Source organism: Lepidochelys kempii, chromosome 12, assembly GCF_965140265.1.
Source record: "Lepidochelys kempii isolate rLepKem1 chromosome 12, rLepKem1.hap2, whole genome shotgun sequence".
NCBI lineage: Eukaryota > Metazoa > Chordata > Testudines > Cheloniidae > Lepidochelys > Lepidochelys kempii.
Genome location: NC_133267.1, coordinates 33,534,596 through 33,549,928, shown reverse-complemented (window position 1 = coordinate 33,549,928; position 15,333 = coordinate 33,534,596). Strand labels below are relative to the sequence as shown.

The window sequence follows — 15,333 nt, the reverse complement described above, 5'->3', positions numbered from 1 at the left end:
GTATATTCAACAACTATGTCAACAAGAAAATTACTACTAAATTACTATATTGGTACTCTTGACTTTTCAGGAGCTCAAGAACTTTAAACTGTTAATGGTATAGTCCAGGGATCAGCAACCTTTGGCACGCAGCCCGCCAAGGTAAGCCCCCTGGCGGGCCGGGTTGATTTGTTTACCTGCCACGTCCACAGGTTTGGCTGATTGCGGCTCCCACTGGCCATGGTTTGCCATCCCAGACCAATGGGGGCTGCAGGAACTGGCGCGGGCCGAGGGATGTGCTGGCCCCCACTTCCCACAGCCGAACCTGTGGACACGGCAGGTAAACAAACCGGCCTGGCCCACCAGGGGCTTACCCTGGCAGGGCGCGTGCCAAAGGTTGCCGATCCCTGGTATAGTCACAAGACTTAGCACAAAGTCTGGAGATTGCCTGCAAAATCCACTTTACTGTAGGTGCAGCCAAAATGCTAGAATAGTTTGGGAAAAAATAAAAAAGGTGAGTTTGAGCCACAAGGCTCAGATCTGAACTTTCCAAAGTTCCTGGGTATTTGGACTCAGGCTTTAGTTGGGGAACCATCTCTAACGTCTATACTTCCCAAAGAAAACGAGAGCGACTCCCATGAAATCTGTACTCACTTTTCTCCTTGCAAAGCTGCTGGTGTCTGTGGTAACAGGAAAAAAAGTCTTCAAATATTAGCAAATAGCATTTTGATCACAGTTACAATCAAAAACAAGACAGAAAAGCACGAGATTAAATCACTGTGATTTGTATTTGTGAACCAAAGGTCAGATTTGCCAGCCACATTAGCAAAATACTATTATTTGACACTGAAGTAATTCTAGCAAATCTGCAGGTTAGATATGAAAAATAACTAATAGCTGTACAACGTACTAGGAGAATCTGACTTTCCTCCAATATATCTGTTTTTCTTGCTGTACGGAGAACTCATCTTCCAAGTAAAATAGCAATACATTCCAAACATAGGGTCTGAGCCAGAGCCAAAGCCAAAGCCAAACCTCAAGGAAGTCAGTGAAAGTCCTTCTACTGACTTCAATGGACTTTTGGTCAAGTCTATCCCCACCTGACACATACACGGGATGAATTATTCCTTGCAAACAGGTCAGTTCGTCAGTTGTTAGGAGTGATGGAGATAGATTTAGAGGTTTAGTGTTGATAAACACACAGAAGAACTCTCTGACCTTCCTGTGGCCTGCAAAATGAGGCAGAAAATTTAAAGATGATTTCTGATGCTTCTGGCTTCCAGTCAGGCTGGAGATAACACAAGGGCAGCTTCTCTTGCTGTATATTGGCACATCCACTTCAGATCCTCTCTGGAACCCATAAGTGCAGAGATACACAAAAATGAAAACTAGTGAAGAATAAAAGCCAGAAGAACAGCTTGGATTGGGTTCAACTTGAGCTCTAGGCAAAGAATCAAGTCAGTCTCTACTTTATCCAGACTGGTTCAGCCATTCGTAATTAATGCATGTGTTTAGCTCCCATTAACAGTAATTAAGAAACAGGTTATATGTATTTGAAAGGAGGAAAAAAGGCACAAAATAAAACTTTTGAGAAGCAAATGCAAGCAAACTGAATCCTCATCTGAAACACACATCAGGCATAGGAAGAGATAAACATTTAAAGTGGCCATTCTAAAATCTTTAGCTCTGAATTTTCCATGCCAGTCCACAAACTAACTACAAAAAGGGTCCTTGAATTTGAGTGCTAATCCCAGCTGTGACAGACACCTTCAGTGGCCTTGGGCAACTCACTTACACTCAGATATCATTTAGGTTATCACATTAGTTTGCTTATACCTAGAATAGCAGATCTCTAGGGTATCTGTGCGGTAATGACAAGGAAGAGTTCCCTTGTTAATAGCTCCTACTGTAAACCAAATGCAAAATGGCATCAACTGAATGGGTAATACTTTGGCCAATCAGGACTGATTATATTTTTTAAAAAGCATAGCAGACTTTTAAAAAAATTAGGACCTTAACTAGCTTCTGATTGACCTAGAAAGGGAATTTATTCTGGGCTTCAGTCAATCAGAAGTAATCTTTGGTCAGTACAATGAACTGTCACTACTGAATCAACATCCGGAAGTAAAAACGACAGCAGCCTACATCATTAGTCAACTAATATAATAGTGCTAAAGTCAATGGAACAGGCAGATGGCGAAGACAGTCTCCCACTTCAGAATAATGTTGCCCGTCACCTCGCAGCATTTATTTTATGGAAGTGAGGATACATTCATTGTTGTTTGCAAGGTGCTCAGATAGCATGGTAATAGGAGCCATATAAGTACGCCAGTAGATGCATAGTGGAAATATGTAATGTTGATAGTAATTGCACTTTGTAAACACAGTGGCCAAGCGTCTCAGCTGGGGTAAATTGGTATTGCTCCGTTAATGACAGTGTAGTCAATGGAGTAATCCCATGTTACACCAGCTGAGAATCTGGCCCAGCATCATTAACAGAAATGGTTGTTGCTAAGTTTAAGAAACATGTGATGCTGAAAGTCACCTCCACTAAATAACAGCTTATTCGCAGATCATAGCTGTCTGCCCCCACCCTGTTCCGGATATAACGAGGGTGGCTATGAAAGTGATACCTGAAAGGCTGCCTCTCTTTGACACACTGCAATAATCAATATCCCTACTGTGCAGAATATTGAAATTCCTATGTTGTTAGTCGACTGAACACATCCCACAAATAGAGTAAGTGGATTTAAAACTAAAGATTGTTCTGCTCTTTTCCTTTACTGTTGTTATTATTAAAGTGTCATGATTAGAACAGCAGCATAAAATAGAGATTTAGCACAGCAAACTAAGAGCATGTCAGACCACTATCCATCTCGTAACAGAAGCATTTCAGATATACATCCCCTTATTTATGATCATTATTAGGGTTCATTCTGACACCCTTGCTAACCCCGAGGAGCATCTTACTCCCTAGTAAGGTACTACTGAAAATGTATAAAGGGTGGTAGAATCCAGCCCTGGGAGTTTTTGTATTCAAAACACCAAAATCTATACATTGACAGGTTAATAAGGCTCTTGGTATTCAAAAGGCAGAGTTTATGGAGTTCAGAGCATCAGCTAGTTCCATCAGTACATCAATTATGAGAACACAAGACATTTTAGGAAGAGAGAAAAGCCACTCGGACCCACACACTATCCAGCCCTCTGGTACTATTGTGATATAAATGTCCCCCTAGACAGACAGATGCCTGTTTCACAAATCTTATCCATTTACTTTAGCCACAGCCGTCAATCCCTCCCTTTTTCCTCACATATGTAAATTTCAAGGAGGACCTGTTTCAGCAGGTGCCACCTGTGTCTCTTTTGACACATGTAAGGCCACAGATTCTGTCTCTGCAAGCAGCTAACCGTGGTTACATTTGGCTAGTAGTCTAGCCAAATCAACCAAAACTACAGCTGAAAATTTGGACCACACTGGGCAGAAGAGTCAAAAAGGTCCCCATTTCTCATTATGCGGCTCCTCTGAACTTCCAGGTTTTTGACTCAGCAAAACCCCAGCCATGGAAATAACAAATGTAATTTGATGGGAAATGCCTGTCAAATCCTGATGGCTGAGCCTGTCCCATTTACTTAGACACAGATGCTTAGGATTTCCTGCTTCATCAGTGAAACAGCCGTGATATGTCCAGCTTTCAGAGCTCCAGATATAGTGGTGCATGATTCAAAAGGATCTTAGTTCCCATAGTTTATTTTATCATTTGATAAAATGTGTTCCTTAGGGCCATCTAGAGGGGCTGCCTCTGGGAAAATTGTTAAGTTTGTCTCATGAGGCAGGAGGGGAAGCATTCAGATCCAGGAAAGACACTGGTCCTGCTCAAGCTGGCGTGAGAATGCTGCTCAAGAGCCCCATTTCTTCTGGGGAAACTTACTAATGCTAGACTCTGGGACTCTATGTGTGCAACTATTGCATTTCAAAGATTGCTGTTGTACACTGGGAAAGTTGAAATCATCAGTCTGCTGAGGGGGAAAAAGCAAGCTTGACAAACAGTAAGTCTTGAACTCTACAGCATTCCCCGCGTGTGTCATTTTAGCCAGCAATGTACATTTATATACAATGAGCCAGATTCTCGCTGATGCACGGTCGCATAGCTCCTCAGTAGATCTATGCCAGTTTCACCATCAGAGAATCTTGGCCCCACGCATGTGGACAGTGATTTTCATGGTAGTGAAAGCTCTAGTTAAGGTGACATCAGGACACTGAATTTTCATGCACTCGTAACATTTGTAAAAATTCCCCTGGGGGCTCAATATCCTCCACCTCAGAGAGGTCTTTTGTATTCTGAAAGTTTGATCAAAATCCCTTCTGACATGTTTAAATTATGCAAAGGTGATGTAAAGCAAAGGGTAATTGTGTATAAATCAGCCAGCCTGATATTTTCCACAATTTCAGTAAATTGCCTTTTTATTCATGCATAATACAAACAGCTGAACATTACAATATAAAGACCCCCAATCCTGTAAGTTGTTCCACAATGCCCGATCTCTCCTCTTGCGCAGGTCCCACATCAATGGGATTTATCTACGTAGGAGAACTTGCAGGACTGGGGCCACTAGTTTCCAGCTTTCCAAGTCCTCACCAGAACTAGCATGATCATTCTTTTTCCATAATAAACAGCTAAAAGCTTTAAGAAATCTAATTTCTCTCTCTGCTCATGCTTGCCAGCAGGTATCTCTCACATACCCTTAGAGTTCAAAATAATTTCTCCACCCCCCACTTTAATGCCTCACCCTATTTGAAACCTCTTAAAGCTGTTCTGAGGACTGTTTCTAAGAAAATTAATAGTGCAAAATAGAATTGAATATTTGATATGGTAATGGGGGACATGAGTTCACTCCACAAGAAAAGGAATAAGGTTTTCTGAGCAATCAGATCCTTTTGCTAGAAGAGATAACACAATCCATACCACAAGTCTACGCTATTATCTCAACAGTAGACTAAAGTCTGATGACATGGTCAATCAATGGTGCTTCATGGAACAGAACAGAATTTGGTGCCTAACAAGGGAACCAACAATCTTGTAATTACGTTCTTTTTATGTGGCATCTAGTGTCCTATGACCTCTATCCACTAACAACATTATGGTGGAAGGACAACTAAAGTGCCCTGAAATCAGACCACTGGACAGCTAACTATATGCTTAGGAACGAGTTCCCCTCTTAGTTGCACAGGTGACACATTGTGTTAACTGGAGTTGCAGTGATGTAAATGAAAAGAGAATTTGGCCACTGGCATTTATCATGGTGAAGTGGGGGTGGAGGAAATCAGAAGAGGAAAGCTATTATCCTAGCATTTCTGCTTCAAATCCTAGCCTAGGGAAAGAACCCTTAAGAAAAACACACATGTCTCACGCTGGCCTAACAGTTCTAAGGCCTGAAGCCAAAATCCTGACCACAAGAGGGTTGCCTCCAGCTGCTGAAGACAAGAAATGCATAAATGAAAAAAATCAGTCCCTTGACAGGGGGAAAGATTATACCATCACACCTCTGTTTTCTTCCTCTGTCTTCACATGTTAGAAGGAAGAGAGCCAACTTGTTTGGGTAGTTATAGACACTCCTGTACAGGGCTGGCCTTACCATGAGGCGAACTGAGGCGGCCGCCTCAGGTGCCAGACTGTGCGGGGCACCACTAGGACCCAGAGTGTAGAAAGTCGTGAATGCTGCTGCTGGTGCATCTGGATTCTCTGCTCGAGATGCACAGAGATGGGGGAGTGCTGTGCAGGAGGAAGGAGGGCACAAGAGACAGAACTGGCAGGCAGGAGAAAAGGTCAGAGGGAATAACAGAAAGCAGCAGCAGCTGCAGGGAGAGAGAGGAGGAGGAGCCTCTTATGTACCTCTCTAGCACCCCCAGGAGCCTGGACTGATTAACACCAGCTTCGCAGGGAGCGTCCTGTTTCCTGCTGCTTCCCTGAGCCCACTTGAGGAGAACAGGCAGTCAGCTGAAATAGTAGGAGCCAGTTGGGCCCTTAAGACGCTGATAGCTCCCCTCCCTCAGGCCCTGCTACCAGCCTGCTTATTTGTCCCCTTCCACTGAGTGTGGAGAGCCACTATAGCTGGCACAGAACAGCAGCCCTGAGTGAAAGAAGAAAACGCCCCTCTGGGGCAGCATTCAGAAAAAGAAAGAAAGCAAAGGAAGCTTTTCTATCTAAGCAGGAAGGAGCTCTCCTGAGATACATAGACACAAATGTTCACGGTGAGCCTTCCGGTCCCAGTGAGGATGTGAGTGGTGAGGAGATGCCTGATCTTCCAGTTAGTCAGAGTGCAGGTGACCTGGCAGCTACTGCAGCATCCATATCTCCATCTCAAATGGATGTAACCATGCACATTCCTGAAGAAAAGTGTAGATCAGAGAAGAGAGTGGTGGAGGCGCAAGAAACAGCTGCTGCTGAGTTTAGTTCCTTCAGTCTAGATGATCCAGGACTGTGCACCAATTGAGCAGTAGCCTGAGGGACTTCCTTGTACTGCATGGACCACAGCAAGTGAAAAACTTCATGTTCCCCAAAGACAATGAAAATAGACATTTCCATCCAACCCATTACTGGCGTGAAATCCCCAATGATGACAAAGTGGAGAGCCATGGCTTATGTACTCAAAAACCCAGAATGCTGCATACTGTTTTTGTTGCAAACTCTTCCAGTCTAATATTCCAGCCACATTGGGTTCTAAAGGAACAAAGGACTGGAAGAATCTGGCTAGAAATCTGGCATGCCATGAGAAGGCAGCAAATCACCAGAGCGCATTCCATAGGTGGAAAGAGCTTGAAATAAGACTAAGGTTAAAGGCCACCATAGATGATCAGCATCAAGAGAAGATTGCATAAGAGTCTCTTTACTGGCAAAATGTTCTGAAAAGGCTCATTGCCATTGTGAGAATGCTTGCTACCCAAAACCTAGCACTGTGTGGCACTTCAGATCAGCTGTATGTGCCAAACAATGGAAACTTCCTTAAAATTGTGGCGCTGACGGCTGAGTTTGATGCTGAACTCCAGGAGCATCTAAGAGTCGTCACCACCCAAGAAATGTACACACACCACTACCTTGGAAAAACAATTCAAAATGAGATCATACCGTTACTGGCAACAAAAGTGAAGAGAGTTGTCACTTCGGATGGGCTATTACCAGCAGGAGAGTGAGTTTGTGTGTGGGGGGGTGGAGGGTGAGAAAACCTGGATTTGTGCTGGAAATGGCCCAACTTGATGGTCACTTTAGATAAGCTATTACCAGCAGGACAGTGGGGTGGGAGGAGGTATTGTTTCATGATCTCTGTGTGTATATAATGTCTTCTGCAGTTTCCACGGTATGCATCCAATGAAGTGAGCTGTAGCTCACGAAAGCTCATGCTCAAATAAATTGGTTAGTCTCTAAGGTGCCACAAGTACTCCTTTTCTTTTTTTGAAAAGTCAAACAGAAGATTGTGGCAGATCTGAAGTCAACAAGATATTACTCTGTTATTCTGGACTGCACACCTGACATCAGCCATATGGAACAAATGACTTTAATGGTGCGTTTTGCAACAAAAAGAGACCCTAGTGAAAATGTCCCTGCAATGGTGACTGTTAGAGAGCATTTTCTAGAATTTATTGACATTGATGATACTACAGGAGCTGGTATGACAAATGTGCTTCTTAAAAAGCTGGAAGATATGGGAATTGCGACAACTGTCATGAGAGGTCAGGGCTACGATAATGGTGGCAACATGAGAGGAAAGAACAGAGGAGTGCAGACACAGATCCAAGAGTTAAACCCTCGAGCTTTTTTTGTCCCATGCAGTTCTCATTCATTGAACTTGGTAGTCAGTGATGCAGCATCAACTTCTAGTGAGGCTGCTGAATTTTTTTATGTAATTCAAAGCATCAATGTATTTTTCTCTGCTTCAACTCATCAATGGCAAATTTTGAAGCAACATGTGGGAAAATCCTCTCTGACACTGAAACCACTGAGTGCCACACGATGGGAAAGTCGAGTGGAGGCAATAATAAAGCCTATCAAACACCAAATTGGGAAGATAGATGATGCCATAGTTGCCATTATGGAGGATAATGCTATCACAGGAACTGTTCATGGGAGAACAGTGGCAGAGGGAAATGGAATCACCAGACATATACATAACTTCAAATTTCTGTGTGGCTTAGTGTTGTTGCATGACATACTGTTTGAAATAAATGTTGTAAGCAAAAGACTCCAGGGTGTTGACCTGGATATATCTGGAGCAATGGAACAACTGGACAAAGCAAAGTCATACCTACAGTCTTACCGGTCAGATGAGGGATTTCAAAACGTTCTGAGGAGTGCACAGAAGTTGGCAGAGGAACTTCACACTGAAGCTATTTTCCCACCCATTCAAGAATACAAGAGTCACCGAAGAAGAAGACATTTTGATTACGAGGTACAGGATAATCCCATAAGAGACCCCAAAAAACAATTCAAAGTTGAATTCTTTAACCAGGTGCTAGATTGTTCAGTACAGTCAGTTGAAGAACGTTTCATGCAGCTCAAGGAACACAGCAGTATATCTGGGATGTTGTATGATATTCCAAAACTCCTCACTATACCTGAAGAAGACCTACACCAGCAATGCAGGGCGCTAGAAACAGTGTTGATACATGGTGACATGCACGATATTGATGTGAGTGATTTAGGTGATGAACTGAAAGCCCTTTCAAGATACATTTCTGCAGGATCAACTCCAAAGGCTGTTCTGGAATATATGTGCACAAATAAGATGACCACCCTCTTTCCAAATGCTTTTGTTGCTCTGTGCATACTTCTAACACTTCCTGTCACCGTTGCTAGTGGAGAACACAGCTTCTCCAAGCTGAAGTTAATAAAAACACATCTACGCTCGACAATGACACAGGAGAGGCTGGTCGGCCTTGCAACCACCTCAATAGAGCATGAGCTGGCCTGTGGGCCTTCAGCAGGAAGCAGTTCAAATCTTTGCAACCAAGAAGGCAGGGAAAGCATCACTTTGACTATTCAAACAGATAAAAATGCCAGTGTTTACTTTGCAGACAAGAAAAGTTACATTTGCTGTTCAGACGTTTGAAAGTTAAGGGTTACTTTTTTGAACAAGGCGTTTTAAGTTGTTAGTTCTCCTTTATTGGGGTAGGTAACAGAGCAGTACCATGAGAGGAGAAGAACAGGAAGAAGGCAGAATTGAGACCTTTCAAAGTTTTGGCCCAAGCAAGTGGGCGTGGGGGCGTCATTTGAGCTCCCTGTCTCAGGTGCCAAAATGTTGTGGGCTGGCCCTGTTCCTGTACCTATCTGCACAACATTAAAAGCTCCTGTTGCTTCCGTGGGGCAGAAGTCACTAGAGACTCCTTTCCAATGCATTTTGTTTCTTATTTGACAAATCAAAATTACTCCAATATTCATTATGCAGTGAGAGGTTGTAAAGTCACCTGTTGTTTGCCACACCAAAAGCGCTATGCACAATAGGACTTAGGTGAAAACTAATTTCATCGTCTTATCCATGCCACTAAACCCTTGAATAAACTAGATATATCTCATACATCTTGCAGAGAAGGAAAGTATGATCCAGCAATATTTTCTGTGCTCTGCTACAGCTGTGCCATTTACGACACTGCAGATAACATTGTAGCAGCATTTCGATTATCAACTGCCACACCATTTCTGCCTGTGATTATTTCAGATCTCACATGGCCAGAATTGTTGGGTCTGGTCAGATCCTGTGCAAGGGACCTCTAAGCAAAACCCAGAGTTGCTGCAGGTAGCATCATTGATGATTCAGCAGGGGGCATGCTTCCATCTGAGCCAGTATTAAACCAGTGCCACAGCATGATGCTACAAGGCACTGTATTATTTTGAGGTACCATTCTCTGAGTGAGATGTTAAAGATTCGTTGGCGCTGTCCACAGAAGCAGGGGTGTTCTCCCCCTGGGTCAAGTTCACAACACATATAAGCAGGTACAACTCCACTGATTTAAAAAAAATAATCCAGATAACATTTGGCATGGAAGAACAAGGCCTTTTTATAAAGCGACATTTGAAGAAAATTGTCCAATCATTATTGTGCTATAGCATGCAAAAGTAAAGTACTCAGCGAGTAATTCAGGGTTAAAGTCCCAATTACAACTACACGATACATACATTTCTCTATGTAGGCCTCTGATATTATAAGTAACCCTAATTGTGCCATCAAATCAGATGCAATAATAAGACAAGAAGGAAGGAGACTAAAACTTGAGCAAAATCTTCAAAGTTATTTCAACAGAGTTTCTATGTGCGAATGAGATTCTTCTTTTTCCTGCAGCTGCTAAACTTCCAGTGCTTTTCAGATATTACTTTTAACTTTCATGCTGTGCATGGAGCCCTCTTCTGGAGAAATTTGAAAAATAAAGGACAGCTGAATAATTCTTACACCTGTATTGGTGTGTATGTATGAAGGATGTGTTCTGGAACTAGCTATTCAATATATATATTGATAACTAACTGATAACAATACATGCAGATATCACACTGATTCCAAAAATTCTCAAACACTGTAGCTTCCTTATATTGTAAGCTATAGCAGAACAATTATCTATATAGCCTACTGACAGCCATTTGATGGTTCTATTAGTTTCAAATTGATGATAAACTTGGATTCAATTGTCCATATTTCAATGTAGTACATAGACATGCCAAAGCAACCCCTTTGAAGAATTATATTTTCCTACAAATAAAACTTTTGTATGCAATTAAGTTTTCTATGAAAGGAGAACTATTTAGAGATCTATAGGTATTTACTCCCTATTGTAATTTTTATGATTAAATGCACAGATGCAAGTTACCAGCAAACCTTCCAAATTTTCACTGTCAGCTTCAGATTGATTAAATTGTACAGTGCACGTATCCCTGCAAAATCTTAAAGATTACCATGAACTGATGGGCTCCCAAGAATATGTCCTCCTTAGCCACTCAGACTGAGATACTGAAGAACAGACTTCCTCTATCAAATTATGAAAGACATAAATGACAGTAAAACAATCCCATCAAGTAGACTAAGTCTTTTGGGTAGCAAATTAAAATCCAGTGATCAATCAGCTTCCTAATATAGGTTAACCCTCACCAAACAAACCAACTCATAAAGTACACTTGCCCAATGAGGATGACAGTATAATGTCTGGAAAATTGGCTTTTAGCCTGCACTTGTCAACCACTGACTATTTAAAAATGTCAGTTTCTGTTTTAAAAGACTGATTTTCTTTTATTAATTACTTTTGACCTGAAAAAATAAAAATATAAAACTTTCATCTCTGCACATTTAATATTCTCATGGCCGGTAATGTACTCTGCAGAGTATAGATTTGCTTTGTTTTCCCTACCCCAAATGTATCCCTTGTTGTTTTGAAAGTGAATTATGCTTTTCCTCCACTGTCCCCAAAAAGTATTGCATTTACTGATGTTTATTATTTAGAAATCAGCTTATCAGGATTGATTTTTGCTAGTTCCACTAGCATGAGGTTACAGAAGTAGCTGTTGCTACTGCTGGGAGGAGAAAAAAAACACCTAACAAATATGTGTAACAAACACTACCACTGCCAGATGGCTACATTTGTTTAATATGTTGTTTCTCCCATTCTTCTGTTTACTCCTCCTGTCACATGAAAGTTCTGTGTGCGCATTGAGTCTAAGAGGATAGCTGTACAGCTTTTGAATAATTCCCCTTTGCCCTCCCCCCGTCTGTGTCTCACCAACAATTAACATTTTACCCTGACTATATTCAACAAAACAGGTTTATTTATGTACACTTTCCTATTACCAATTGAACTGATTTCCTAATGAATTCACTTGCTGACATTCTGTGGTGGTTGTTTTTTTAATCAAGTACATTTAAAAAAAAATCACTAAGTAGACTGCCTGCTAAATCTTCCCATCCTGATAAGAGAGGATGGATCACAGTTTGAACAACCTTCAACACTGGGCATTATGAAACACTAAGAACTCAGTCCTGCATTATGCTCAACACTCTGGCCCCAACTCAGCCAATCACTTAAGCAGCTACTAACGTAAGCATGTGAGCAGCCCCAGTGACTTCAGTGGGGCTACTTGCATGCTTAAAGTCAAGCACGTGCTAAAGCGGTTTGCAGGATCAGGTGTTCAGCACCTTGCAGGATTGGGCACTAATAGACTATGAAGTGCTTGGCCAACTCTAAAATGCAAGCTGCTTTTTCAACAGGCCATTGGTGGAGTGTGATTGAAAGGGTGCCTTCCTGTTGCTTCTTGACAAAAGAGGAATGTTTGAATAAGACCAGAAGCCTGAGCTGACTAATTTGATGCATTGAAAAACCCATAAGATGGAAAAGAGCCTGAAGTCACGGAGAAAGCAGGATGAAATGCAGTGGAGATGGCAGTCCTCAAGTCTTGGGTGAGGAGGTCAGCTTAGTACATGCGCCAGGTTCCCACTGTGGCGTTGGGTGTTCCCAGACCGCACCCCCTCTGGTTGGCACCTGTTCTCTCCATGCTTCAGCCTTTGTTGGCAGCTGACCTTGCCCAGCTGCCTGCATGTTCAGTTGCAGCCAGCCCTTGAATCTCAGCCCATTCTTGCAGCTTCTCCAACCTGATGCCCATGCGGGCACTGCCAGCCAGTCCCAGAGCCTCAGGCCATGCCAGTCGCAGGCAGCAGCATGCCCATTCTCCCATATGTGCTGCCTCAGCTAGCAGCTCAGCTCGCCTGGCCCCCTGCCCATTTTCATGCCCACCCAGGCAGCCCATAGAGCCTCAGTCTATGCTGCTAGCTCTGTTTATGTGGCCTCCCATATACACATCCCCAGCGTGTGCAATCCTAATGGTCCCATCACTGCAGTATCTGGGCCCCAGGGACGTGACCTAGAACAGCAGCATTTACCCACAACTTATAGAGAACCAGACTCTGCACCATCCCTCTTTTTCTGTTGCTCCCTTTAAGGGGGACTATTCTTAGTGCACAGGCAGTCGAACCCACCCATCCACTCCCTCAAGACACCAATTCGCACTCTGTACCATACTTTCACCAGCCACCCACAGGCAGGTTGCACTAGCAGCCAAGCATGCCCACTCTTGAGCCACAGCCCACATGCACTCCATTCATCCAGCTGCCTTCTGCTCACAGACCCTTGGCATGCCTCCCCTCGGCAGCAAAGCTTCCCCTGCACGAGCCCGCACCATTCTCCCTCAGTCTGTAAAAGGAAGCTTCAAATCCGTTTAGAGACTGCAGATGCACACAGAGACTCAGCCTCCCAAGCATTAGCAGTCCAGAACGCTCCGGGCTCCTACGGGTTAACAAAGCTGTTCAAGCCCCAAGTCAAAAAGGAATTAACTTTTATCCCAAGGGGAGCCGACGATGCTTTCCCTCAGTGGGAGTTTACAGAGCTACTAGGACAAAATATATAAGTGTTTCACACCGGACAGCAATAAAGAAACCTCAGACATCACACGGTGCTTTCAAAACTAAACGTATAAAGGGGATATCGGGGGGGAGGGGGAAAGAAACCAAAGGTAGAGAGAAGGAAGAACCCAGCTAGTTCCTCTGCTTTGAGTGACAGAAGCAGCAGGACTGGAGCAGCCCCCTGGGTTTCAAGGCTGGGTGTTTTTTTCTGCTTTCTGGCAGAGGGGATCTATTACAGTTAATAAGAGGAAAGGCTACATAGCAAGTCACTCACATCGAGTACTATACATGTCAAGAGGGTGGAGGGGGGAGCTTCTGCATGCTTTGATTTTTTTTTTCCCTCCACATCTTTTTTCTAAAAAGCAATAAATAAGGTGAGCTAACAGACCCTTCTAAGCGGCACAAGCCACAGAGGAAAGAGGCATATCAAAGTTGCAGGATTTGATATGACAAAATATTGCTGCTGCTGCTGAATACACTTCAAAGATCACACACACACACACACACACACACTCCCCCTAAAAGGGAAACATTATTACATATCGCAGAGCAAATTCGTTGTAACTGTAAGTCAGGGAGGTTCGAGATTCTACATTCTTGGCAACTGCCTTATAACAGAGAGCTTGCGTCCTTCAACAGTAATTCAAGCAATGTCTAATGACTCCGAAATCAGACCTGAATCACAAATACTTCCAAATCCAAATGCAGAAGAGAGAAGATGAATGAAAGCAAGAAAAAAAAAACATCCCATTTCTTACCTGGGATAGTAGAAAGGACAGAGTAAGTTGAGTTTTGTGCTGCATTTTGCCAGACTAGAAGATACCGGAGGCTTTTTCATTCATGCACTCGGCTGCACTGAGCATATTTTCACTGTGAAACAGCCTTTGAGAAGAGACTCTGCCTTGAGAGCCAGCCAACTTCCCAAATAGATCAGCAGCATCATCACTAAAGCATTGGATAGAGTCTGATGACCAGAACCAATAGCTTTACAAGGATGATTTCTTCACAAAGCATCCCCATTTTGCATCACACATATTGGGCAAGCACCTCTCACAAACACAGCACCTTTAGAAAGCATTTGGCTTTGGTGAATTTGTGTGTTTAGTTTCAGTCTTACAAATCATGCTTTATGGATTTCATTAGTATTTTGCTCTTTCAGAGAATGGAATTGCACAGGGGGAAATAACAGCAACTCAGAGCACCGGGGCAAAGAGATTCTCTTTATTAAAATGTTAATAAGGTGTGCTTTATTTTCAATAAATCAAAAAAATGACCGCTGCAGCTTTAGTTACTTGCAAGCCCTGGAAAAGCCATATAGTGGAGTTTTTCAGTGCAGCAGAAATCCTGATTATATTTTGTGTTTTCCCTCCATCTCACAAATCACAACAAGGACAGATCAATTCTAGCCTGCAAGAAAAAAAATCCATCATAGGGCGATAGATTTTATTAACTGCTCAGGTAATGGGCGGACTGGCTTTCGACTCAATGAACTTGAATCTAGGACTAAGTTTCTCAAGTCTGTGTCCTTCAATTATGGGAACTTTTCTTGTTTGGAAAAGGATCTGATATTATAAGAATCAAATGGTGGGGGGGTTAGTTAAATTATTATGTTATAATTAGCAATGTAACATTACGCAGGTGGGGCCCCAACCACAAATTTAGTGTCTCCTTTGCACAGTTTTCCCCTATTTCTGCCCCCTCAGATGCATCCAATTTCTTTATCCCCACCATGTAATCTCCAGGTGGTTTTGTACCTGTAATCCTGACATCCCTTCCTCCCCACTCTTGTCTCACTGCCACCTCCGGCCGCCTCCCCACCACTAACTCCTCAATGGCTCTAAAAATCTCAGTGTCCCTGGTGTTTCTGCTGCTAGCTATTTCCCATGTTCCTCAGCATCAGCAGGAGCTTCCTGCAGAAAGGGACAT

At 42.9% G+C, this 15,333-nt stretch overlaps 1 protein-coding gene across 4 annotated transcripts in view; it reads right to left on the bottom strand.

The window, feature by feature from the left end:
• CDH13 (cadherin 13) overlaps window positions 1-14,303 on the bottom strand; it is a 789,423-nt gene extending 775,120 nt beyond the window's left edge. For all 4 annotated transcript variants that reach the window (XM_073308069.1, XM_073308070.1, XM_073308071.1 and 1 more), the window contains exon 1: window positions 14,166-14,303. In XM_073308069.1, the coding sequence (XP_073164170.1) occupies window positions 14,166-14,210 (45 nt within the window). In that variant the 5' untranslated portion in view covers window positions 14,211-14,303. The remainder of the gene's footprint in view (window positions 1-14,165) is intronic.
• Between the last annotated feature and the right edge of the window lie 1,030 nt (window positions 14,304-15,333).